Source organism: Ostrea edulis, chromosome 5, assembly GCF_947568905.1.
Source record: "Ostrea edulis chromosome 5, xbOstEdul1.1, whole genome shotgun sequence".
NCBI classification, from domain to species: domain Eukaryota; kingdom Metazoa; phylum Mollusca; class Bivalvia; order Ostreida; family Ostreidae; genus Ostrea; species Ostrea edulis.
Window position 1 is genome coordinate 51,535,515 of NC_079168.1, and position 27,872 is coordinate 51,563,386.

The window sequence follows — 27,872 nt, forward strand, 5'->3', positions numbered from 1 at the left end:
TTCTTGCTTTGTGGCATTTTTCTTTGTCGAGTATATGTGATTAGGTCTGAGACATTTTTTACTGGATCATAGTACCATATAATTTCAAAATAGACTAATTTCAAGATGGCACCAAAACTTTGTTTAGCAAAATCGTCTTACACTATAAACGCATACATTTGGTTATGTATCTTTGTAGACAAATAAGAGTAGGCAAGTCCTGATAAGACTGATTTCTTTCAGGAGTCGATTTGCTGTGATTCCACAAGATCCATTTCTATTCAGTGGATCTGTAAGAGAAAACCTAGATCCATCTAATGTTTATGGAGATGAAGAAATCTGGAATTCCCTCAATAGATGTCACCTTGTGTCGGCTGTGGAGAAACTGGGAGGTCTACAGGCTGATGTCGGGGAGAGGGGGAGAATGTTCTCTGTGGGGCAGAAACAACTTTTGTGCCTAGCCAGGGCCATTTTAACTAAAACTAAGGTAATCATGTGACCTTTATACATGGACATTAAGGTTAAATCAGAATCAGTAAATTCATTGTGTGAATTTTCACTCCTTACTACTAAATACATGAGGACTAGGTGAAAACCAGTGTATATATTTATAATTGTTGAAAGGCAGCCTTTATTGCATATGAACTATTTACTTGCATGAGAAAAAAGGGTAATTTTTCACGAAGTTGTAAAGGTAATTTTATTTATGTATGTGCTAGATCATGGAGAGCCAATTTAACATAAACTGAAATAATTGAAGGTACATGTATGTATCTTCAATTATTTGAAGATATCATCAATTCATTTGATGCGCGCAACAATTTAATTAAAGATCTCTTCAAATGGTTAATGATATCCTCAATTCTGAATTATTGCGCGCATTATTTGAATTGATGATAGCACTAATTCTTCAGCTGAATTGATGCGCGCTTTAATTGAATTAATGATTTCTTCAAATGAATTAATGATATCAACAATTGAATTGATGCGTGCTACAATTCAATTGATGAGAGCAATAATTGAATTGATGCGTGCATTAATTCATTTCATGAGAGCAATAATTGATTTAATGCATGCATTAATTCAATTATTGCTCTCTTCAATTGAATTAATGATATCTTTAATTCATTTGAAGAGAGCAATCATTCTTTTAGAGAGAGCAACTATATAATTAAAGATATCTTCAATTCAACATATCCACAATTGAATGAATGATCTCTATAATTGAATTGTTACTCTCTTTAAAAGAATTGATGCACGCATTAATTCCTTATACAAAAACATTGTAAATAATTAAAGATATCTTCAATTGAATTAAAGAGATCATCAAATTATTTATACTGAGCTCTAACTTAATTATTGCGAGTAATATTTTTACGAAATTGATGCTGTCATCAATTGAATTGAAGAGAGCAATAATTGAATTAATGCGTGCATCAAATCAATTGTTGCTGTCATTAATTCAATTGATGCATGCATTAATTCAATTGATGAGAGCAATAATTGAATTGAAGTGTGCATTAATTCATTTGATGAGAGCAATAATTGATTTAATGTGCACATTAATTCAACTAAAGAGAGCAATAATTGAATTGATGATATCTTCAAATAATTGAAGATATCTTCAATTATTAGAGTTTATGTTATTTTGGCGCTCCATACTAGATGACAGACTTATGTGGATATAGCATGAGAAAGGTATGTACATTGTATGTTTTCAGGTACTGTGTATTGATGAAGCCACAGCAAGTGTCGATATGAGAACAGACTCTTTAATTCAGAAAACCATTCGGGAGGAATTCAAAAACAGTACAGTTCTTACAATAGCTCACAGAATAGACACCATTATGGACAGTGACCGTGTAGTAGTCATGAGGGATGGAAAAGTTGCAGAATTCAAAACACCATCAGTCCTTTTGAAGGATCCACACTCTCTTTTCTCAAAATTGGTTTCTGGTAACTTGTGAGGAATTTTTTCTGTTACATATCATGTAGTTGGAAGAACAAAGGTTTTAATTTTTTTTTTCATTTGCTTTCCCTTTATGATCAACGAATGATACTGCATTTTACACCATTTCTTTCTTTCACAAGTTGATCAATTTGCATGTTTTAGAAATGTTCACATTCAACATACAGCATTCACCCATGGAAAAAAATTGTTGCTTTGAAACTATCGGTAGATTTAATGGGTACATACATTGTATGTAATGTTGTGGTAAAGTGCATTTTTCCATACCTACTAATGTTATGGGTGTTTAACACCACCGTTACTCTTTACAGTGAGATTGTAAAGTTTGTACAATTATACTGGTGATCTCTAATATAGCAATGACTGTGATACTTTTTACAGGAATGGTGCAATATATTAGTGTGTGTACCCCTTTCTAAAATAACATTTTATGTACATGAACAAACATTTTTCTGTAATAATTCATGTATTCTCCATATTTTCTCTGACATTTGACGTATTGCTAGGTGTTAGTGGTGGTATGTACATTGTACATGTAATTAACATCATCTGACATGTTTGCTTTGCTTTTTTTCCCCCCACATTTGTCTTGTATTCGACATTTGAATAGATTAAAACTTCAACTTTGAAAAGCACCATGATTTCATTCTGTTATTCTTAAAGATTGTTATTTAAGAAATAAATTTCATTTTTGAAAATAGATTTGGATATGAACTGCAACACTTCACACCGTCATATTATTTCATGGAGCGTATTAGCGCTTCACATAAAGTATGCTGGCATGATTCACATGCGCATTGTTAATTTACAACTTGAACACATTCATTAGGAAATATTTACATTTCCAATGTTTTTGCATTTGAGATCTTTACCAATCATAATGATAGCCATGACCTCTTGAATGCAATACGGTTGTGAATAATACGCGTATGAATCCCGATATACATTGTACTTAGTACATCTATTTTAGTGGTTGGGAATTCCAATAGAAATGAAAGTAGAATGTAAATATAAAATTGCATGAGAGTATGAACTGCAATACTTCACAATGGCATACTGTTCATGAAGCACTAACATGCTTCATGAAGTGTGAAGCATCACATTTCATACCTTCATGTATTTTCCAAAATGAACTTTATTTCTTAATAACATTTGTGTGAGGTAAATGCAAGATCTGTGTATGTCCTCAGCCTTTATCTGGGAAATTTTCATAACAAACATCAGGAAAATCTTCCATGGATTTATTGATTTTAAAACCTGAAATTAGAGTTAAATGATATACAAATACATTTTTTTAACTTACCTCCTGGAAGTTGAAACAATCAAGAAGTTGTAAACAATATCTACTAAGGAGTATTCTTCAAGTATGCAACTCTGCACATGATGTTTTAAGCACATCAGGTAAACATAACATAAATAATGTATACTAAAAGACACATGTACAAAATAATTAAATTTTAATAATGTAATTAAGATTGTTTCTTCTTTAAAAATTTATCTGACTCTAAATCTGGTGCTGGTTCTTCACTCACAAATTTAAATCCCAACAATAAGGATGGAATGGAAATACCTGGGGAAAAAAACCCCTGTTAATTATTAATTTGATAATCCAGACTGTGACAAGCATATTTTTGGCATGATATGGTGACAACTCTTTTGCTTTTTTACAATAATGCAGTTTGAAAAATTATAAGCTGATCACAAACCAGACAAGGTGAGATTCAATAGGACGGTGAAGTTCACATCTGCTGTCTTGTATAGGACAGTCTCTAGGAATGTGTTTCCAAATGTTAAAGCAAATGACAGGAAGGTCAAGTTGTAAAGGCTGCAAAATTTTATAAATTCAAAAAATTAAGAGCAAGATCAAAAGATCGATGTCTGATAAATATCTTAATTAAGAGGGGGGGGGGGGGTAAGGGGGGGGGGAATTACTCTCGCAAGTTTCGGTCATTTGATATCAATTTTATTATTATACATGAATAATTACAGAAGTGACTCATTGAATGTTTAGAAATAGCATTAACTTTATTACATTTTAATTAACATTTAAAAACTGCATTTGTTAATAAACATTATTTAGTATTTATTGTGTTAATCGGTTTGGGTCAATATTGTCAACATTCATCATATTAAGTTTTGAGGGAAGGGTCTTCATGAAAACTGAATTAATTTTTCTTTTATCAGACATTGAACCTTTGATCTCACCCCTAACATTTTTGTTGAATATTTTGTAATTTTAAAGTTGTCCATAAGCAACTAGAGGCATATTTTGTAATAACTATTCACATATTAAGCATATACTCTTTTAGAACATTAAAACCTGTTTAATGAATAGCAATGATCGATCTGATTAAACCAGATCTTCGACATGGCCAATAGAGGAGCGGATTGAAGATCTGGTTTTAATCAGATTGTAGCAATGATTACCTTTTATTATGAATGTCAATTGCACAAGAAAGTCTCAGAGCTGCTAGAAGAAAGAGAAATATACCGTAAATCCTTCCAAATGCAGGATTACCTACAAGTAAGAAAAGAAGAAGACTGCTCAAAAGACCTAATTTTTTTATGCAAAAGAATTGCTCAACATACAGAGTGCACGTTTTACCATAATCTGGCGTTAATGTATATATTCGCCTTGGTAACAGAGAATTGTCAATAAAGCACTGAAGGGAATCTCCAACGTTTACAACTGAGACAACTGTTATCCAAACACGAACAAGGTACGTGAAGTCAACCTTGGCGTTCATCGTTTACATTATCAACAGACGTAGTTAACGCCCCTTTTCCTAACTCTGTTTGTCGTAAAATTTTATTTTTCAATTCAAGTTTATATTGGTATAAAGGTGTTGTATTTTTTACTCTTTAAGCAAATGACAAAAATGAAACAAACCACATAGATAATATTTTGTAAATTTACGATATTTGCTCATAGTCATCCGTATGTTTTATCGAAGTGTTTAAAATTGCCATGTGATGCAAGACTTCCTGCGACTCCGATGAACACATTAACAACGATGTAAACAAGTTTGACAAGTGGCCGCTTCTTTAGATTTCAAAGATGGGATAGCTAATTTAGGAAGAAAGCATCCATGGCATCGGGAAAATCTAAGTCAGCAAAAGAAGTCACATCGGTATTTGGGACGTTGGTGCGCACTGCAGAGCCAGAGGATTCAGGTGGTCCAGCATGCGTGAGAGTAAAAACTGTCAAAAAATCCGGCAAGGACGAAGATGTCCACGAGGAGAATGGAGTTTTGTTCTGGGTAAATAAAAGTGGATTTCCAATAGATAATAAAACATGGGACAGGATGTGGGATCATGTTGCTCGCATACACCCTGATGGTTATGATGTAATGCACAGAGTGCGTGACAAAAAGGATCTACCTTCAGTAAGTTTCTTGACTTTCCTAAAATGCTTCAAAAACCGTATCTTAACATTTAGTACAATTCATCCATGTAGACTATACCTGTACTTAGATGTCGTATATGCACAATTAAATTTCTTCTTTTCTAAAGGTACCTATTCCTCAAGCTCCTACAAATTTCTCAGCTTCTATTCCAATATCAGAAAGACTGGATAAGATTCAGAACTACATGAGAACCCTTCAGTTTGTATATTTGATAGATATCTCAGATTCATGTATTATCTCACAAAGGTGTATTTATTACAATATAAGATCAATTTCCATTTTCAGGTACAATCACACAGGTACACAGTTTTTTGAGATACGAAAAAACCGACATATTTCAGGGTATGTTCTACAGAGCATGAAATTTTTATCAATTTTATTTTTGATCCATATATATTATTACTACAGTAACTTGATCCGAAGAGTGGGATCATGTCAAGTTGACAGGCACAGATCATCAGATCACACGAGACGCTTAGTGTCAAGTTTGATCGGATGATCTGCGCCTGTCAATGAGACGTGATCCGATTCTTCTGATCAAGTTACTGTAGTAATGATAAATTTATTATATACCCCTTTATGCATTTTTAATCCACATTTATAAGATAATGAATGTAATCCAAATTATCTAAAACACAGTGAAATCATATTTTGTGTACACAGTTTTGTTTGTGACACTGTCGATATTTTCCACAAAAAACATTGCGTTGATGAATTGTGACGTCATCAGTTTCAGAGGATACTGATACAGAATCAGAAAACCACAGTGTGGTTATATGGAAAACTGGATCACACTCTGAAATCCACAGTATTAAAAAACGAAACATTGATGGGTATATAATAAAATATCATATCACACTGATTTCAAGGAATTACATGTATCAAATTTGTATGCATTTTCATTGTAGATTGCTTGAGTCTGCAAAAGAAATGATCAAAGAGGCTTTGCCTATCAAATGTTTAGAGGCTGTCATACTTGGAATGTATCCTTTTTATCCAAATACTTATTACAACAGACATATTCAAAAATAGATGTCACTCACTTAGTATTACTATTTTCCTGATCTTGTCCTATCAGATACTTAACAAATGGTTTTCTGGGTGTAGAGAGATTTCCGCTCAGTTTTAAGAGTGTGTTTGGAGGAAATGTCCACAGACATGTAGTGCTTGGGATTTACTATGCTGGCAGTTATGGAACAATAGGCATGAGTCGAAGAGAGGACCTTATGTATAAGCCCCTGATATTCAAAGTTAGTTCAATAGAACTTGGCACATATTTTGAAATAGATACCATGTTTAATATACCTTTACTTCATTGTGTTAACTTTTGAATTTAAAGTTTGCTTTTTACAGTTATTTTTATGACATACATGTATTTGCTTCTGTTTTAGAGTCTTACAGATCTTGTATTTGATTATGAAAAGTCGTACAACAAATGTAAGTGCCATTTTGAAACTTTTGTTGTAAAATTTTCTTTCAAGATTTCAATGCATCTGTATCATCTTGACATGTTGAATTTGGTTAAGCTAAAAAAAACTTTAAACCCATCTCAGAATATTAGAAATTCTCCGAAATCCTTCCCTTGCCATAACAGCTGATAAGGACTGATTATCTGTAATTCCCATGGCATGGAGCAGATGAGGGAGATATTTCATCTGGACATGAATCACAGTTCATCACATGTTAGCTATCCTGTTTAATCATTTATAACTTGGTGCACCGAGATAGTACTATCATAAAATAAGACCAATAATGTCATGTCTATTAAGGTCTAAAAATGCAACATCATCTTGGACTTGGGTTAGCAATACAACCCTTTGGCACTTAGTTATGCACTCCTTATCTTTTAATAAATCCACTTAAAATCTAAATGATATGTTTTACATATTCTAACCATACACTTTGAACCCTTGTTAGATTTTATCAGTTCAACAAAACAAGTTCTGTTTCAGTTATGCATGATGTTAAGAAAGTCAAAGTTGGTATGCCTGTTCCGCATGATTCCCACAGCTATGAATTCATCAGCTGGAAGGTATTGCATATTATTGATGAGAGCAATAATTGATTTGATGTAGTGGAATTATTGCTCACAAAATATTGCATTTGAAATTTGGTATAAATGATTTCATGATCTCTTAAAATTCAACTAGAAATCTTTAATTATTTACAATGCTTTTATTTAAGGAATTAATGCACACATCAATTTTTTTTTAAAGGGACTGACTCATGACTCCCCCCCCCCCCCCCCCCCCCCTACTAATTTTGTGTTTTATTCTTAATAATCAAAATCTACTGTTTAATGTGATTAAAGGTTTCACAATTTCACAAAAAAATTAAAGCTATACATACATTACCACAGAAACTCATTTTAGAGAGTTTATTATTATACCCCCCGCAACAAGTTGTGGGGGGGGGGGTATACTGGAATCGGGTTGTCCGTCTGTCTGTCCGTCCGTCCGTCCGTCTGTAGACGCAATGGTTTCCGGACTCTAAAGCATTATCCTTTCCACCTACCGTCACCATATCATATATATGGACTACCCATGGGATGAAGATGTTCCCTATCGATTTTGGGGTCCAAAGGTCAAGCGCACTGGACATCGGAGTAGTAATATGGTTTCCGGGCTCTAAAGGGTTATCCTTTCCACCTACAGTCACCATATCATACATATGGACTACCCATGGGATGAAGATGTTCCCTATCGATTTTGGGGTCAAAAGGTCAAAGGTCAAGTGCACTGGACATCGAAGTAGCAATATGGTTTCCAGGCTCTAAAGCGTTATCCTTTCCACCTACAGTCACCATATCATACATATGGACTACCCATGGGATGAAGATGTTCCCTATCAATTTTGGGGTCAAAAGGTCAAAGGTCATGTGCACTGGACATCGAAGTAGCAATATGGTTTCCATTTAAATTCTTTAATGGCTTTTTTCATCGCATGGAGATGCTGTGTTCCTAGATACCTTTTGGATCATAATACTGAAGTTTTACCTATTACCTACACCCTTTGGGAGATTGGGGTAAGCGGGGGGTATTCTTAGTGAGCATTGCTCACAGTACCTCTTGTTTGTTTTGTAAACAAAGATTGCGGTATGTTATTGTTTACAAAGTTTTCAAAAGAAATGGATATCAATCTAAGTTTATTATATCTATCACATTTCAAGTACGTATTCTTTAGGTGAAATGCGTCATCTAAAAAGTTAAATTTTTTATTGTGCAAAAGTAAAATGCTTTAAATTACAAAATTAACATTTCATTGGTTTATTTGTAAACATTGTTTACATAACATAGATTTAAGGCTAAAATATAATTTGCTTCTATTCTTGCATTCAGGAGGTCAAAATTTTTTGGCCGTCAACATTAAATGAGTTATATTTAATGTTTAACATCAAAAATGAAAAATATTTTTTTCAAAAAACATGAACCGGTCCCTTTAAAGAAAGCAACAATTCAATTAAAGAGATCATTAATTCAATAGTGGATATGTTGAATTGAAAATATCTCTAATTATATAGCTGCTCTCTCTAAAAGAATTATTGCACACATCAATTGAATTAATGTCTTTAATTCAATTGAAGAGAGCAATAATTCAGTTTAAGAGAGCAATAATTCAATTTTTGGGTGCATTAATTGAATTGATGTGCACTATAATTCAGTTGAAGAGAGCAAAACTTCAATTATTGAGCATTAAATGAATTGATGTGCGCAGTAATTGAATTATTGCTCTCTTCCATTGAATTGTAGTATGCATCATATTCATTTGTTGACATCATCAATTCATTTGAAGAGAGCAACAATTCAATTATAGTGCTCATCAATTCAACAGAATAATTAATCCTATCAACAATTCAGAATTGAAGTTATCATTCATTATTTGAAGAGATCTTTAACTGAATTGTTGCGCGCATCAAATGAAGTGATGATTAAAGATATCTTCAATTATATGAGTTTATCTTAATTTGGCACTCCATAAATATGAGACTTGAGGAAGTTAATGATCTCTGTTATTATGTCTCTAACTATACAAACTATTAATCATCCTACCCAAAAGAGCCATTTTTTCATGTTTTAAAAGTATTGACACTGAGAATGCTGTTTTGTTTCTAGTTTCTTAGTTCAGACTACATTTATATTGTTCGGTTCATTTTTTTCATCCAATTCAGGCTGTGACTGTCAGTCCAAACAGGATGTCAAAGAAGGAAATTACCAAAGACCTGGAAAGTATGGCCAAAGAAATCCGAACAAGGGTAATAACCATGCTATGAGTGCATTTTTATTAAAACTGATGTCAATAAGGTTCAAATCCTGATCCATTCCCTTTTTGAATGAACTCATTGATGCATGTGTGATACATATAGTAGTGGCGAGGTGGCAAATGGACATTGGCCTGGATAGCAAAGTGGACAGAGCACTTTACTACTGATGCAGGGGTCCCAGGCTCAATTCCGAGTCCACTCACATATTTTCTGAGTCATTTCTTGTTTTGTTATTTTGCACCCAACTAGAAAACCTACTGGTAGGCCTAGTGGTTTCTTGAGTATTGTGTATAGTGAGATTTCTAAGAGGAAGAAATGAGAGAAACTGGGAAAGAGTGTGATATAGTAATGGTGAGGTGCCAGATGGACCATGGACATTGGCCTGGATAACTCAGTGGGTAAAGCTGGAGTTTCAGGTTTGATTCCTGGTCCAACCACCACCAATATTCCTATTATATGTTTATATTTTTGAAACAACATTGTATATGCAGATGAAATTTAGAACTGTAAGCCTTGGTCCAGCACATATTCATTTAAAATTTCCAGACGTTACATGACTATCTATGAATATGGTCAGGTACAGTGGACTGAATGATAGGAACTAAGTAACTAAATGGTGAGTTAAAGTGTAATCCAAGGAAACTGGAGTCTGATTCTACTGGAATGGGAAAACCTGGGGGGGGGGGGGGGGGGTTGATTTAACTGTACTAGTATTTATGACTTACAATTTTTCAGCAAAATTAACAGCCTAGTGAATATTTCATTATAAGTATAAATGTGATTGACCTGGGCTGGCTGTGTATGACTGATACCAGTATTTGGATAGCATTGGAAGAGCTGAGGGAATCTCAGCCTTGTGCTATCAGCTGGGAGTCATAGCTGCCAGGAAATATAAACCAACCATGACTAACTTTGTGCAAACACTCAAATTTTAGCACTGTTGACTTAAACTAACTTATTCCCAAGAACAGTCAGCATTTAATTATGAATACATGCAAATCTGATCAGATTAATTGTACCCCTAATCCCTCTGTAGGGTCAAGCTCACTGTGACCTACCACAGGTCAAACTATATTCATCAAGATCCCAGGTAATATAAGTGTGTGGCTTATAGTAATTACAAAATATGAAAATCTGTGAAGCAGATTTGTTTTAGCTTTTGAAAAGCTTTAAGCTCTAACTTTGGGTGCTTGATTTTGAAAGTTGTGTGTATTGTATGACATGTATATATTGTGTACATATTATATATTTGCTAATTTAGTTTTGCTACAATGCTTTGGGTGAGTTCATACTGTATTATCATTAACAAATTTTACGTTGAAGAGTTTTACTGAAATTGGATTTTTGCAGTGTGTGCCATATGTACAAGGCATATTTAATTATATAAAAACTCATCCCTGTATATGTATTACAATTTGCAAACACAAACCAGAGAGTAACTTTCTGCAATTAGTTTCTTGCATCAATCTCGACTTCATTGTTGAATCATTGCAGGCTAAATCTTGGACCATAACACTCCAGTCCCCCAGGAAATATTCCACAGAGGCACCACGAGATGCTCGCACAAGTCTACAGCAAGCTACTAAAATATATAGGGCGTAAGTAGAAACTGGCTACCACTCTGTCGGTAATAGGAGAGCGACTACAGCTTTCTATGTGAGGCAATATACAGTTCACAAGTAACTGCCAATGCACACGTGGGTTGGGTCCTACCTGGATATGCAGAAACAATTCCAATGTCATTTATTACAAATGTTTTGATTGGACAAAAATAAAGCTAAACGAGAATTTACAAATCAATAAATCCAAAAACGCTATATATACATATGCACCCAAAAACAAATAACATAGCGTGGGGAAACTATTAAAAATTTTTTTAATTGATGACACAGGGAACGAATTTGAATTATAAGAATCAAACATTCTTTTAGAAGAATTTATCAATGTGTAAACTCTGAACATTTTACTCAAACTTAACAAAAAATGCTTTGCACTTTTATTCAGTTTTTGAGTAAAATGTCCAGAGTTTACACAAATAATAACATCTTTGCTAGCCAAGGGTGAAATTTTTATTGATTTTCCCGCGAACGGTTATCCCTGGGTAGTGATAAGGGGGGGGGGGGGGCAAACAGGATGAAAAGGGTGGTGTAATAGGGGAATGGGGAGGGAAGGAGGAGGGAGAAGAGAGGAAAATGAAGGAAGAAAAAGAGGAAGGAAAAGTGGGCCTACAAAACAATTGTAAACAATGGAACTGTGTGATGAAAGCTTCAAGATACTTTCTCACATTTATAGATCCCTCCAACATCAGGACTATAATTACTATATTGTTTTTCATATTGTTTGATATTACAGATACACATATATATTTCCTCCGATGCCTGTGCTGTATATTAGCCTTTCCCCCATAGTTGGTTTTCTCTTTAGGAAATGGCTATATAGGAGATTTACTCCTCATATTTTTGGTTAAATGTATTTGCATACAAAAGTGTGTATTTTCAATGAAGAAAAATAAATCATTTTTGTTCTGGGCTTTTAGCAAAAAGCGGAGGATATTTATTTGGGTCGGTCTGTAACACTACTCAAAATTCCAATGATTCGATATTTCTAAAAGTCTTTGAGCCTTGCAATGAAATTTTGTATGATGAATCATCATCGATCCTTGGGACTAAATAAGAAGTACCCTATTAATAAGTTAAAAACTCAGGTTAAACAATTATTGTAGAAAATTCCAGATGATATCTTTAGTTCTCTGAGAGTTTTTGCAATGAAAATATATATAATGATTCCCTATAACTTAAAGAAGACACACTTAATTATCTTGTTTGATTTGTTTCATCAGGTTGCTGAGAAAATACATTTTAACTACATAGGTATTCATGTGGAGAATCATATTGTGCCCTAAAATTTGGTTTCAATTTGACTTCATGATATAATTGTGAATAACAAGCTAGCACTGTCTTTTTTTATTATCTGATTGATATTTCAAAAGTTGTGAGCAATGTTAAAGTTAATCATGCTATATAGCCAGGTATCCAGGGGGCTGCTAACCATTTTTCTGGGTGTGTGTGTGTGTGTGTGTGTGAGAAATGGCCAAAGGGAAGGCTACTACATGTATAGAACACCGAGACTAACTGTATTCAATTTGTTTGATATTACAGATACACATCTATTCCCACTGATACTGGGACTAAGAAAAAGACACAGACAACTTCTGCTACTCTCGACTCCTCAGACTACCAGCTTCGCATATGAAGTTCAGAAAGATAACAACCCAATCCACAGTTTTCACGAGAATTGTTTCCATCTTGTTATCACGAGATCTGTTCCTCGTGTTCACTAGTGAACTGTATGTACTGTCCAAAATTACACCAGAAGTGAATTTAGTCAGCAGTAGTGACATTGGAATACTAGTACTCATTATAAACGTACTAGTCAGGACAGAACTTCACTATATCAAATGCATTTTATACTCAAATTTGGTGCTGTGATGTGCTTTCCAGTTATATATAAATTGAAATATATATGTATTAGTAAAATTGTGAACAGGTAATACCATTTCAAATTGCATTTGAAGTGATACAATGTTCACTGCCTTTTTAGTATTTGAGTACAGAGTATTAAATTGTTGAAGATTGTGTGTGTTGAAATGTTTTGTTTTTTGTTGTGTTTTTTTAGCTCTGACACCTAAGTTGAAAGCTCAAGTGAGCTTTCTGATCACCTTTTGTCTGTCATCTTTCTGTCTGCAAAACTTTTCTGATCACCTTTTGTCTGCAAAACTTTTCACCTTCTCCAGAAGCACTGAGCCAATTTCAATCAAACTTGGCACAACTTTGGGTAAAGGGGATTCAAGTTGTTTAGATGAATAGCCATACTACATACAAAGAATAGGGTGGGGTCATTTAAAAATCTTCTCAAGAACCACCGTGCCAGAAAAATTCGAAATTTACTTGAAAGCTTCCTGGGTAGATTCTAGTTTGTTCAAATTATGGCTCCCAAGGGAAGGAACACAATAAGAAATCAGAAGTTTTACATGCAGATATATAGGAAAAATATTTATAATCTCCTCTAAAGAACATAAGGGCCATAATTAGTCATATTAATATGCAAGCATCCCAAGGTAACGCATATTCAAGTTTGTTGAAATTGTGACCCCATAAGTAGGGCGAGACCACAATAGGGAATCAATGTTTTACATTGAATATTTAAAAATCATCATTCAATAATTAGTCATATTAATATGCAAGCATCCCAAAGTAATGCAGATTTAACTTTGTTCAAATTATGACCCCAGGGCATAGGTAGGGGCCACATTAGGGGATCAAAGTTTTACATGCGTGGGAATATATAGTCAAAAATCTTTTTAGCAATAACAGCAGGGCCATAATTAGTCAAATTGATATACAAGCATCTTCAGGGAGTTCAAATTCAAGTATTATCATGGAGCCCCAGAAGTAGGGTGGGGCCACATTAGAAGATCGAAGTCTTGTATTGGAATATAATATATTTATGAATATAACATATTTCAAATTGATTTAAACATGCTTTTCAAGAATAAAATGGCCACACTGAATCATATGCAAATGTTCCCAAGTTGTGTGGATTCAAGTTTTTTTTTTTTATTTTGTCCCTGCAACTAGTCAGGGTCATATTGTTTTGTCCTGTCTGAAACTTTAACCTTGCTCACAACTTTTGAATGGCAAGTGACAGGGACCTCATATTTCATATGTGTATTCCTTGTGACATTAAGAGCTTTCTTATGGCACCTAAGTATGTGATCTTGACCTATTTTAAGACAACCAAACCTATTAAATATCCTGTGACCTATATAAGGTAGAGCTTTCATATTAGGATACCTAAATAGATTTCATATGAGAAGACATTCTCATATGAAATCTATATAGGTATTAAAAATTCTATCCGGCACAGACATTCTTCATTCTACTTGGAATAAAAAGACCAACTGTTTCCCCCCTCTATTTCATAAGCCTGCTTTGTTTCTTCCCCATCTTTTTTTTTTTTTTTCTCTCTTGGGACACCTTTCTGTGAGGATGAGAAGTTGTATTTGAAAAGAGACATTCCCACACATATATGCATATGTCAACATTAAAAATGGCTGTTTACAATGTAATTTGTTAATTTGATAAAAACTTTCATACATTTAATTCAAACAAACTCTTTTTTAAATTGAAATGAATTCAATTTATATCTATTTATCTGAAACACTTTACACATCTTCACGTAACAAGTAGATATCAGAAAACATCACTTTGGACCGCGACTTATTTGTTACAACTAAAAATATAGATTGTTATCACACAGTTTATATTTTTAGTTAAGAATAAAATATCTTATTGTTTAAAATAAAGTTGCTTGTTTACTTTTTCAATATGACCAGTCGGACTAGTAAACCAACATTTTATCCGACCGGACCTATCATTTAGTAGACTCGGTCGGTCGGACATGCCCTAGTGTCAAACCCTGCTTTGTCTGAATTCACATTCAGTTATATTGTGACCCTTTGGGGCAACAAAATTTTTATGGAAATAAAGATTGAAACAAGAAGCCCATGGGCCACATTCCTCACTCAGGTCACCTTGGCCCATATTTAAAGTTGTTCCCTATATATTCGCATGTAAAACTTTTATCCCTGTGGTAGCTCCAACCTACCCCCAAGGGCCATGATTTTTACAAACTTGAATCTGCACTATGTCAGGAAGCTTTCATGTATATGTAAATTTCTTTTCAGGCCCAGTGGTTGAGATTTTCCCTATATATTTGTATGTAAAACTTTGATCCCCTATTGTGGCCCCACCCTACCCCTGGGGGCCATGATCTGAACCATCTTGAATCTGCTTTATACCAGGAAGCTTTCAGGTAAATCTTCACCTTTCAGCTCAGTTGAGCTTAAAAAAAACTTTTAGAATCACAACAGCTGAGCCATGGTGACTTATAGACCTCTTGTTTAGCTCACCAAGATCTCAAATGATCTTTTCTAATTATCTATTGTTTGGTTACTTCTTCAGAACAACAGAGCCAATTTCAACCTAACTTGCCATAAAAAATCCTTGGGTAAAGGAGATTCGAAACTGTTCAAGTGAAAATATGGTGGCATCTTTTTAAAATCTTCTCAAAAAACATTGGATATGATTAGTCATTAATATGCAAACATTCCGATGTAATGCAGATTCATAATTGATTAAATCATGGCCTCTAGGGCTAAAGAGGATTCAAAGTTTTACATGAGAACATAATGGAGAATTTACAAAATTCTGTTCAAGAGTAGCAGGGCCACACTAAATCCCCAAGTTGTGTGGATTAAAGTTTACGGATTTATTTTTTTTCCCTTTTTCTTCTCCCCCCCCCCCCCCCCCCCCCCTCAATTGTGGACCCTGAGGTTGGAACTAGAATTGTGGATAAAGCAAGGCAACAGTTAGTAGTAGTGACATCAAAGCATCCCTATGTTGTGTGGATTTAGGTTTTGTTAAGTCATGACCCCATCAGACAAGAGTGGTGTCATAATATGGATCAGAATAAACCCAGGCGAATCAGTTGAGCGTTGTGGCCCATGGGTATTTGAAGAATGACAGGTACATATGCTATGCAATTGCTTGCCTCCTTCAATCTTCAAACTATTTAGCTTTAGTCTGGTCAAAGTGGGACTAACCTGGGAAAAATATTAACATCAAGTATTCAATATTTATTTATGTATATGTACCAGCAGTTCCTGGCAAATAACAGTTGGCCCTTTTCAAATTAAATGCACATTTACCTGAAAATTTGTTTTGATCTGACAGTGTCATTTTAAGACTCCTTCTACCCAGATGATTTTGAAATAAACATAAATTTGAGGTTCAAATTCAAACTATATTTTAATATTTTCATCTTAAATCTGTAAATGAGATGATGTAAAGAATAAATATCTCGCTGACTGTGAAAGAAGGCTACTGAGTGAACTAACACAGACATCTGAATCACTGAGGCTTTCAATTCACAAAACATGCTCCCTCCCATCAGCTTGAATATCAACATTAATGACTAACGTGTAAGGAGGAATTTCACCATTAATGGCAAATGATCTGATGGATTTTCATAATTTGGCAAATTTCCAGCCGCACTAATCTCATTCTTGGACAGTAAACCCCAACGTCCCAACAATTTGATCCTGCCTTCTGTAACATTCCTACTGTTGAAATTTCCCCTCCTAGACTTGCTTTCTCTACCTTGGACTGAATAGAACACATAGTCTACTGTGGAACTGTCTGAAGCATTGGACTGAGTTGTCACTTCAGGTTCTCCTGTTCTTTCAATAAAATGTTTATATGTAGAAACTAGATGAAACTTGTGCCACAGAAACCCTGAGTTCTGAGAGATTTGAGGAAAGTGAAAATGATGGTAAGGTGAGCTCTGGTAGCTGTAGAACTGTCCACCCAACAATGGACTTTTCCTGAGTTGTTCTAATTGATGATGCTCCAGATATTGACACTGATCTGAGATGGTCAAATTTGTGGGAATCAGACCAGTATCCAATAATTTTCTTTGTCCTCCATACCGCTGAGCTGAAATGTCTTCTAATGGTAATCCATGGTATCTTAGATAACCTTGAGAAATAAATTTGTACATGAAGCTGTGAGGACGAGCATTGAAATCACCACACAAAATAACAGGCACGCTGTGGAAATCTGGAATCATGTGATTCAACTCGGCCAACAATTTCACTAACTGTAGAAGTTTGATATCCCCACGTTTTGGGTTGTAGAGTAAATGAGTATTTGCAACACAAAATCCTTCCTCACCACTAATCGGTGCAAGTTTTAGAATGAGACCTACATTGTCACGATCTGTAAGTTTGGAGCCTTGTTGGTAATAGTGAACTTGCCTGACGTCCTCCATACGAAATTTGCCTTTCTTGTAAAATGTTCCACAGCCATCCACTTTTCCTCCTGTTCTTTGAAGGAAGGCACCACCATACCCTTTACATAAAAATGCCAGAGGCAAAATGAGATCATTCAATTCCCATAATTTACACTATATTTCAATGACAGAATAGGATGAGAACAACTATACATTGCATACCCATTGCTTCAAGGTGTGGTTTGTAAAACTCTTCTAAATGCGTTTGCTGAACCTCTTGTAAACATATAATCTGTAAATTCATGATGTTAGTCATTACAACCCTGAAATATCCTTGATACTACCATACCAATACACACAAATTACTATAATAAAAGTAACTACATGCACTTTACATTAACACTTTGATTCCTAGACTGGTAGAGCCTGGTAGATTTAAAAATCTTTCATATCAAAACCTGGACTTGAAATGTAAATTTTTTAAAAAGTATAATCAATACAATCTTGGTAAAGAGTTTTACAACTCACATCAGGTTGGTGGTAATCAAATTCCTGTAGCAGTTTCTGTTTGCGGTACTCCCAATCCAGAACTTGGCTTGAGTGGTCTCTGTAAAGGTACTGGTTGTCATGTAAAAGTTCCTGGGCGAGGACATTGTAACACATGAGGGAGAAGGGGAGTCCTTCACGGTCCTTTGATGATTGGTATTCGTTTCCAAAGGGAGTTAACTCCCATTCTCTCTTCCCAAATCTGGAGGAACCTGAAATCATACGTGTAAGCTTAATCCCATGACATTACTATCAAGATAAATCAGACTACAGAGACTTCAAAGCCATCTCGCTCTATCATTTTCAGCAGTTATCTGTCTTTGTTTATAATGTTAGATTGAAATATTACCTTGTTCGAATAATGGATTACTCTTTGATCTTTTAGGGGCATTTTCCACGTCTGTTTTTGGCTGTGTTTCTATATTCTGTTTACATCCTGGTGCAATGGGCCCTTCCTCCAGTGTTTGCACAGGTTTATTTACCCGCTTGAAATGTTTTATCACTTTTTGTCCACTTTGTTTCAAAGGTCCAAGTGGTTTGGGCATATTAGTTTGGTAATTTTCCTTTGCATTCAGTATCTGACCAAATCCACAACTACTCTGTCGTTTGCTATCTGGGTTTTCCACATGACTACCTTTGTTGTCTGCCTGAGATGCTGAGGAAGAATCGGGCGGAGAGTCAGCTGTCAAATCAATGACTTCCACTTCTTTTGGTCTCAATGACGACATGTAGGCTACTCTTAACTGACACCAGCTTCCTTGGAAACGACTAACATATCCAGTTGTCTCCCTACACTTTAAAAAAAGAATTCTTAATTTCATTTTTTGTTTGTTACACAACCTGTCCTCTCAATAACATGACGTTCATTCGCTGTTAATCAACACTGAAGTGAAGAACGTTTAACCGTTTAATGTTGTGTAATGCACAGTAACGTTTATACTGAAAATGTCCTTTCGTGTGAGCCAAACAATCTTAATGTATTTTACAGCTGATGAACGCATGCAGATTTCATGACTGTGAGCTAAAATTAAATGGTCAAGGTTGTTCACGACTTACGAGGTCAATATATGGAAACTTGAATGAAATCGGTTTAAATCTGAACAATTCACGGTTTCTATTAACATAGTTTGCACAGTTTCTGTGATTTATTGCTGACCTTATAACATGGTGATTGGAGATAGAATCTATTTGACTTTTTCTAGCTTTCAGCTGCGCGTGCCGCCATGAAATGGTGAGGTTAATGACCACCTAGTGCCATCATTCCAACGAGTTGGCCTTGTTCACTAGGCCTATTCCTCCTCTCAAATTTACAAAGTTTTATTCAAACAAAGTATTGTTATTTGCTAGTGTAGCTAAAATTCCATATACCATGTGTGATCTTGTCCTTCAAGGGGAAACAAATTAATGATATGGTGATTAAGATAGTTAAACTAAAAGCAGGAAAGAGTACTGTAATGCGTATGACCACACCGTTGCAGTTTTTCAAAAAGTAACAATTCATTAGATCTACCCTGTAAGAACAAAGTTCTTAAAACCGAGAACAACATCTCCTATGTGACATTTAATAACCAAAAAAAAAAAAATAAGTACAATGGAATCAAAGATCAATAATATGATATCTGCTAACCTAAAGGGTGTGAGGTCGATCCGTTCCACGGTCGGTCCGTCCCTAGATGGTCCGTCCCCTGGTCGATTCGGCCCATTTTGCTTAGTCGATCCGTATGGAGCGCCAAATCAACATAAACTCAAATAATTGAAGATATCTTCAATTGTTTGAAGATATCATCAATTCATTTGATGCGCGCAACAATTTAATTAGAAATCTCTATAAATTAATGATATCTTCAATTCTGAATTATTGCGCGCATTGAATTTGAATTATTGATCTCTTCAAATGAATTAATGATATCAACAATTGAATTGGTGCGCGCTACAATTCAATTGAAGAGAGCAATAATTGATATTATGCGCGAATTAAATCAATTGATGAGAGCAATAATTGAATTGATGCGCGCATTAATTCATTTGATGAGAGCAATAATGGATTTAATGTGCGCATTAATTCAATTATTGCTCTCTTCAATTGAATTAATGATATCTTTAATTCATTTGAAGAGAGCAATAGTTCTTTAAGAGAGAGCAACTATATAATTAAAGATTTCTTCAATTCAACATATCCACAATTGAATTAATGATCTCTTTAATTGAATTGTTGCTCTCTTTAAAAGAATTGATGCGCGCATTAATTCCTTATATAAAAGCATTGTAAATGATTTAAAGATATCTTCAATTGAATTAAAGAGATCATCAACAATTGAATTGATGCGCGCTACAATTCAATTGGAGAGAGCAATAATTGATATAATGCGCGCATTAATTCAATTGATGAGAGCAATAATTGAATTGAAGCACGCATTAATTCATTTGATGAGAGCAATAATTGATTTAATGCGCGCATTAATTCAATTAAAGAGAGCAATAATTGAATTGATGATATCTTCAAATAATTGAAGATATCTTCAATTATTTGAGTTTATGTTAATTTGGTGCTCCATAGGTATGCGCATTAAATCAGTTATTGCTCTCATTAAATGAATTAATGCGCGCTTCAATTCAATTATTGCTCTCATCAATTGAATTAATGCGCACATCAAATGAATTAATGATAATATATATATATATATATATATATATATATTTTGATAAGTTGGTGAGATTTTGATTCCAGTGTGTGGACAGTCTGTCAAAATTTAAGCCAATCCTCAAATTATTTGCTACAAAGCTAATTACATGTACCACTTAAAATAAAGGTATCTATTTGTACAAGTAATATATCAAAACTATACAAAATTACGATTTGAGTAAAAAATTAATTTTGGGAGTAGATATTGGGTTTTCATAAAAAAAATCGGGGAAACCTGGGGGGGGGGGGGTTAATTATATAAAAATTATTTTAAACTCAAATTACAGGATTGGATTTGTAGAATTCATATAAAAAAAATTTAATTGATGTAGGGATTAGTGAAAATGGAATTTTGGAGAGAAATATCATTATCTAACTAGTAAAAGATCGCCGAAAACTGGAAATATGGATGATTTGGTCATATATTTATTTATATTCATGACCAGCAATGTTCGTCTTCGGAAAATTTGGGAAAACACATTGGGCAGATATTTTACTGCACACGTTCTTGACAGTATATGTAGGTACGTCTACCGCCAAAAAGCAAAAAAATAATGATTGCTGAGACCGGGGAGTCTAAGGAAAATTTTGATCGCATTTTTGCTAGACTTCAAATGTACTCCCGAAAATACACTATCTTGATACTGAAATCTTTAATTTGATTCTATTAAAATAATTGATGTTTCAAAATATCTATATCATTTCACAGGAAGATCTATTATATCTCAAATAATGCACCAACAGAAAAATAGTCAATAAATATTGACTTTTTAACACCTAATGCTATCGTGCATGCTTTGAGTGCAGTTATTTAGTAAAATTCAGATTTCGTATTGAACGTTTGCGACCACACACCGGTTGCCTGCTCATCAGTTATGATTTACACAAACATACAATTCGAGGAGCCAATCGCTGGTTGCTTACTTTTACTTATCCTTTTCGTGCCTATCAGCACATAAGGCCTCAACCAGCTGACGCCACAACTGCCTGTCTTTTACTTTCTTTTCTATTTCCACCCAGGTCTTCCCTATATCTTTCATCCCCTGTTCTATCGCTGGTTGCAGAGAATAAGATATAAGCCCAATCTCCATCCACTGCACAGACATGATCTATTTATTCAGATTAATCCTAGAAAATAATATATTTGAATTCAAACTAATCTTTGGATGTGATAGGGGCTCCAGGCTAAAAGCTCAAGTAAGCTATTCTGATCGCCTTAAATTTTGTATGTCGTCTGTCCTGCCCGTCTGTCCGTAAACTTTTCATCTTTTCCAGAACCACTCGGCCAATTTCAATCAAATTTAGAACAAATCATCCTTGGCTGAAGGGGATTATTCAAAGAGGAGATAATTACGAAAAGACAAAAATAGGGTGGGGTCATTTTAAAATCTTCCCCTCAAGAACCACTGGACCAGAAAAGTTGAAATTTACATGAAAGCTTCCTGACATAGTGCAAATTCAAGCTGGTTAAAAGCATGGCCCCTGGGTGTAGGAGGTCGAGGCTATCTGGTACCGCTTACAGGGTGACGACCACGAGTTATCTCATCTTATGTAGGTACGAGTTATCCCTCGTGCCAATTTATAATTCACAATGATTCGTACGAATAATCGTCGTGTGTCAATTCTTTTATACTTATTTCTTGATAGACCAATATTAGGTAAAATAGGTCATGTTGGAGCTCCATTGTGGTTGGCAAACACATGTATATTTATTATCAATTACGTAGGAAACATGAATACTTTCAATCATATTCAAATCAATCGGTTCTAAAAATGAGAAGCACAACACTGTTGATTATTTAAAACTCAGATTTTCGACACAACCCGCGTCTAAATCAAGAGACATATATTACATAAGCAAGTATCAAAAAACCCTGACAAATATTAATAATCTACATTGTTAACAAGAATGATACACTGTTGCAGTGAATTGAGAAAAATGGTAATTCTATGCATAAACATATATATATTTTTTAATGCATATTAGGTACCGTGTGTTATGATGGATGTATTAGCATCACACCCTCCCCAAAGTATTAGACTGATATTTCTAAATCATTGATGTACAAATTTCGGGCAGAATATTTTAAAATCTTGATACACCATTAGAACGTCGTAGTATTCATAATTTCACGGAATGTTGTGACAGCACATTGATATGAAATACGCTTAATTACAATTAACAATGTGTACACTTTAAATCAACTTGAAATGTTATTTTCCATAGAGGATATCAAGACTTTTACATATTTGTTGTTTGAAAACTGATACCAACTTATAAGGCAACCTCCCTGTAACAGGTACCAGATTATAAAGCACTCTCCCTCTTAACAGGTACCAGATTATAAAGCACTCTCCCTCTAACAGGTACCAGATTATAAAGCAACCTCCCTCTAACAGGTACCAACTAATAAAGCACTCTCCCTCTAACAGGTACCAACGTATAAGACACTCTCCCTCTAACAGGTACCAACTAATAAAGCACTCTCCCTCTAACAGGTACCAACTTATAAGGCAACCTCCCTGTAACAGGTACCAACTTATAAAGCACTCTCCCTCTATCAGGTACCAGATTATAAAGCACTCTCCCTCTAACAGGTACCAACTTATAAGGCAACCTCCCTCTAACAGGTACCAGATTATAAAGCACTCTCTCTCTAACAGGTACCAACTTATAAAGCACTCTCCCTCTAACAGGTACCAACTAATAAAGCACTCTCCCTCTAACAGGTACCAACTTATAAGGCAACCTCCCTCTAACAGGTACCAGATTATAAAGCACTCTCCCTCTAACAGGTACCAAATAATAAAGCACTCTCCCTCTAACAGGTACCAACTTATAAGGCAACCTCCCTCTAACAGGTACCAGATTATAAAGCACTCTCCCTCTAACAGGTACCAACTAATAAAGCACTCTCCCTCTAACAGGTACCATCTTATAAGGCAACCTCCCTCTAACAGGTACCAGATTATAAATGGAGGATATTTTATAATCTGGTACATGTTGGAGGAAGTGTGCTTTGTAAGTTGGTACCTGTTAGAGGGAAGGTACTTTATAGAATCTGGTACCTGTTAGAGGGAGGGTGCTTTATAATCTGGTATCTGTTAGAGGGAAGATGCTTTATGATTTGATGATAAAGCATTTTATCTCAAAGAGGTACCAAGTTATACAGCACCCTAACTCTAACAGGAAGCAGTGTATGCTAGGACTAAAATAATTATAGCTTCTCCCAAAGTAGAACTTCTATTGTGCTTATCAAAAACAATCGTTGTCAATAGTACAGTGTACTTGGGATCAGCTGGACTTGTTACACTACAGAAATCATGGAACACACTGTTTCCATGTTGTACCTGTTTGGTTGTGAATCCCAGATGATGTTCAACAACTTGTTCAACACCTTGTTTGAAATGAAAAGACTTGTAAAGTTTACAAATTTATTATAGCACAAGTCAATATTGTTTTAGAGTAGCTGATAACAAGTAATAAGTTTTCCAATAAAAATAAATGAGTACAAGCAGAAAAGGTTACATAGGGTGTTTTTCTGATGCCATTTCTAGAATAAAGTGCACCGCCATGGCACATGATATGCCCGTCACATATTGTTAACAGTATAGATTGTACCCATTAAAACATTTTTTTTATATCATCTTAATTAAATGTCACAGTGACCTTAAAGTAGGATGCGACACACCTTCTACCTAAGATGCATTAGTTGACCAATTTTGGTGATTCTAGGTCTAATAGTTTTCAAGTTATGAGTCGGACAAGTTTTTGCCATATATGGCCATATCTTCCTAATGAAAAGTCACAGTGACCTGGTTTTAATGTGCGACACACCTTCTACCCAAGATGTATCTACAGACAAAGTTTGACGATTCTAGGCCTTGTAGTATTTAAGTTACGGGTCGGACACGAAAAAGCTAACAGACGGACGGACATGAACGCCATACCATAATACGTCCCATCTTAAGACGGGCGTATAAAAAGGCTTTAAATAGTATCAGCCATCATCAGGTTGTCACATACTTTCTTTCCATGAATAAAAGCTCCTAAACTTAAAAGTGACAGGAGGCCGGTAGATAGACAACTAGAGCTCTGCGGAAAATATTTCCCCAAAATTGACCATGATCAACAATCTGTAAATATTCTAAAACACCAAAGAAGTTATTTACAAAGACCCTAGCTTCAAAACTGTGAGAGGAGTTAAAAGGTCAAACCGTCATTTATTTAATACATGTATATTTCCTCAAAAACTGACTCGGTTAAACCTGTAATTTTCAACAACAAAATTTTTAACAAAAATCAAAATCATAGCCACATACACATTTTCCATACCCATACAAATACTCTGCAGAATAAGGTTCTCAGTTGAATATTGGGAGAAATTTGACAAATCATGTACTTTCTATGTAATGTTTCCTCAAAATACTCAGTTCAAGAATCTGTAATTTTCTCGAACAAGGTTTTCCTATTAAGTGAACCTACAACCTTGACCTTAAAAAACAATAAGCATCTTCCTTTTATGGTGATCAAATGTACCAAGTTGTAAGATTCTAGAGCTTACGGTTCAGTCTGTATCCCATCTTACAAGGTCCGGACAGACAACACCATACCATAATATGTCCAGTCTCTGACGGGCAAGTACCATAATAAGAAAATCTAAAGTTATGACCCTAACAAGCTTTCACAAACTATAAAACATGAGGTGTTTGTAAAACAATTACATATAAGCCCCCATGGTGCAAAATTGAAAAGGGTTATACATATGCATAATTTGATTGATAGTAGTATCATCAATTCGAAATATTGAGCAAACAATATCTTCCTATGTCAGGAGTGGATTGACCAAGTGACCTAAAAATCAATAGGGGTCATCTACTCCTTATGCTGTACCAGGTTTGGTGTCAATCAAGCAAATAATTCTTAAAACATAAGAGACAATATATTACTATGTCCAGTTTACCCCTTGACCTTTGACCATATGACCTTAAATCTACTCCTTGAGATGTACCAGTGTACCAAGTTTGATGTCTGTCAAGCAAAGGGTTCTCAAGATATTGAGCAGGCAGTGTCTTCCTATGTCCAGAGTAGATTGACCCTTGACATTTCGACCTGAAAAACAATTGGGGTCCTCTTCTTTTCATAACCAACCCACATATGAAATATATTACGATCAAGTGAATGGTTCTTAAGATATTAAGCGGACAACATGTGGTCTACCGACCGACCAACAGGTGCAAACCAATATGTCCCTCTTCTTTGAATGGGGGCATAAATATAGTGTTATAACACTAAAAGGCTTCCATACATCTAAAAGTAACATAGGACAAGGCTAACTATAGAAACATTGAGATAGCCTAAACACTTAAACTCTGAAAAAGTAATATCTGATACTACCCTGAACCAAGTAAATTGACTCTGCTAAGATATTTACATATTATAATGTAAAATCTAAATAGTTCCCTAACTCAATGTTATGTTCATTTCCTACTATATGTAAAAGATAAGAGGCGAACACGAAATTCATGTGAAAAGTACAAACCTTAGAGTTCTTTAACCTAGCAGAGTGAGTAAATCTGAGTCAGCTCCTTATATAGGGCTGACAAAATCAATGGGATACTAAATATAAATGCTCAATCTGATAACCCAGGATTAAGCCTCTTGGCCAATGAAATTGCAGAAAACAAATTATGTTCAGGAAGACTGGCATAATGGCAGGTATAATGAATTACATAGCACAGTGAAAGGTAAACATGTGAAACATTAAGATATTTCCTTTATAAAATCTTAAATGTAAAGTTTGAAAAGGTTGCATGTATAGTACAATGTATGCCAGTGGATTTGAAAATGACCTGAATCAATGCTCTTTCTATTTGGTACAAAACAGATATAGTTATGATTAATCATTATATCATTGGGTAAAGGCGGCAGTCTGCTTCCCTTAAGGATGTATTCTAAACAGTGGATGCAATCAAAATCTCTGCCTCCACAAACATAATATCTTTGAAGTATTGGATGTGTGTGTTCATATTCTGTCCAATCCTGTAACATGAAAAACAAGACATAATCTTATTGGCTCATCCTAAATTTAGTATCCTATCAAAGTTTAACTAGTAAATTGCATTCTTCTATTGTGTTATCGAGTATATAAGCTCAAACTCAGTATTTATCAAGTTTCTCTGAATAATTAGAATTTATCCTACCATCTCCTACCATTATCTTTTTCCTTTAAATATTGAATATCTTAGACAGAAAATAAAATCATAAAAACTTTATATATCACACAATGCGAAGTCAATATAAAATTACTGGTAAAGAAAGTTCAACTCTTTGACACAAGTATGATGGAAAATTAAAGATAACGGTGATAATGTTTCGAGAATTGTTTTCATCTCTCAAACAAAATACATGTAGAATTTCAGATTGAAAATAGAAGCAATGTTGACTATTTGAAATGACCATATGGAATTTGTGCACCACAAAGATGAACTTACATAATGGATTTTAGCCTAAACAGCCCAAATTCTTCCAAAACCAATGCACACAGTTCTAAACTACCCTGGATGAAAAAATGAAAGAAAAAATGATTTATATATATATATGTCTGTTCTTAATGTTTGAATATCTTCACACAAATAAAAGATATAGGTTAACAAAGAGGCCCATGGGCCACATCGCTCACCTGAGTCACCCTGGTCCAGTTCTAAAGATTTTCCCTATATATTCGCATGTAAAACTTTGGTCTCTATTGTGACCCCATCCTACCCCCAGGGGTCATGATTTGTAACAAGAGGCCCATGGGCCACATCGCTCACCTGAGTCACTTTGGCCCATATCTGAAGACTTTCCATATATATTTGCATGTAAAACCTTAGTCCCTATTATGGCCCAAACTACCCTTTGCATACTTGAATCTACACTATGTCAGAAAGCTTTCATGTAAATGTCAATTTCTTTGGCCCAATGGTTCTTGAGAAGAAGATTTTTAAAGCTTTCTCCTATATTTGTATGTAAAACTTTGAACCCCCCCCCCCACTTGTGGCCCCATCCTACCCCCCAGGGGCCATGATTTGAACAAACTTGAATCTGCACTACGTCAGGAAGCTTTCAGGTAAATTTCAGCTCTTCTGGCCCAGTGGATCTTGAGAAGAAGATTTTTAAATGACCCCACCCTA

At 34.8% G+C, this 27,872-nt stretch overlaps 4 protein-coding genes and 1 long non-coding RNA gene across 11 annotated transcripts in view; 2 read left to right on the forward strand and 3 right to left on the reverse strand.

Annotated features, from left to right (window-relative positions):
- Positions 1-2,583, forward strand: part of LOC125652655 (ATP-binding cassette sub-family C member 10-like) — a 34,418-nt gene extending 31,835 nt beyond the window's left edge. For both annotated transcript variants that reach the window (XM_048881998.2, XM_048881999.2), the window contains 2 exons: positions 223-466; positions 1,701-2,583. In XM_048881998.2, the coding sequence (XP_048737955.2) occupies positions 223-466; positions 1,701-1,946 (490 nt within the window). In that variant the 3' untranslated portion in view covers positions 1,947-2,583. The remainder of the gene's footprint in view (positions 1-222; positions 467-1,700) is intronic.
- A 591-nt stretch (positions 2,584-3,174) lies between these two features.
- On the reverse strand, positions 3,175-4,926 carry LOC125652663 (ergosterol biosynthetic protein 28 homolog). Its single transcript, XM_048882020.2, has 4 exons — positions 4,554-4,926; positions 4,376-4,466; positions 3,655-3,773; positions 3,175-3,518 (listed from the first exon to the last, which is right to left on the reverse strand). Exons 1-4 carry the CDS (start codon positions 4,693-4,695, stop codon positions 3,418-3,420), a joined length of 453 nt encoding a protein of 150 aa, XP_048737977.2. The 5' UTR covers positions 4,696-4,926; the 3' UTR covers positions 3,175-3,417.
- Positions 4,927-4,933: 7 nt separating this feature from the next.
- Positions 4,934-13,263, forward strand: LOC125652661 (tubulinyl-Tyr carboxypeptidase 2-like). 2 transcript variants are annotated; one of them, XM_048882016.2, is made up of 11 exons: positions 4,934-5,334; positions 5,462-5,553; positions 5,641-5,697; positions 6,264-6,338; positions 6,434-6,605; positions 6,747-6,792; positions 7,308-7,387; positions 9,524-9,607; positions 10,653-10,706; positions 11,111-11,214; positions 12,775-13,263. In XM_048882016.2, the coding sequence occupies exons 1-11, from the start codon at positions 5,038-5,040 to the stop codon at positions 12,866-12,868; spliced, it is 1,155 nt and encodes a 384-aa protein (XP_048737973.1). In that variant the 5' UTR covers positions 4,934-5,037; the 3' UTR covers positions 12,869-13,263. The 2 variants fall into 2 exon arrangements, with proteins under 2 accessions (XP_048737973.1, XP_048737974.1); XM_048882017.2 differs by lacking the exon at positions 10,653-10,706 and having other exon boundaries at positions 5,038-5,334.
- A 3,203-nt stretch (positions 13,264-16,466) lies between these two features.
- Positions 16,467-19,979, reverse strand: LOC125652657 (protein angel homolog 2-like). Of its 4 annotated transcripts, none has more exons than XM_048882008.2 (5): positions 19,641-19,979; positions 18,363-18,807; positions 17,996-18,225; positions 17,690-17,759; positions 16,467-17,586 (listed from the first exon to the last, which is right to left on the reverse strand). In XM_048882008.2, exons 2-5 carry the CDS (start codon positions 18,739-18,741, stop codon positions 16,652-16,654), a joined length of 1,614 nt encoding a protein of 537 aa, XP_048737965.2. In that variant the 5' UTR covers positions 18,742-18,807; positions 19,641-19,979; the 3' UTR covers positions 16,467-16,651. The 4 variants fall into 4 exon arrangements, with proteins under 4 accessions (XP_048737965.2, XP_048737966.2, XP_048737964.2 ...); XM_048882009.2 differs by lacking the exon at positions 19,641-19,979 and adding an exon at positions 19,170-19,598 and having other exon boundaries at positions 18,363-18,802; XM_048882007.2 differs by lacking the exon at positions 19,641-19,979 and adding an exon at positions 19,170-19,598.
- A 4,135-nt stretch (positions 19,980-24,114) lies between these two features.
- LOC125675171 (uncharacterized) overlaps positions 24,115-27,872 on the reverse strand; it is a 7,997-nt gene continuing 4,239 nt past the window's right edge. For both annotated transcript variants that reach the window (XR_008802862.1, XR_008802863.1), the window contains exons 5-6: positions 27,192-27,256; positions 24,115-26,739 (exon numbers count right to left, since the gene is read on the reverse strand). This is a non-coding gene — a long non-coding RNA (uncharacterized LOC125675171). The remainder of the gene's footprint in view (positions 26,740-27,191; positions 27,257-27,872) is intronic.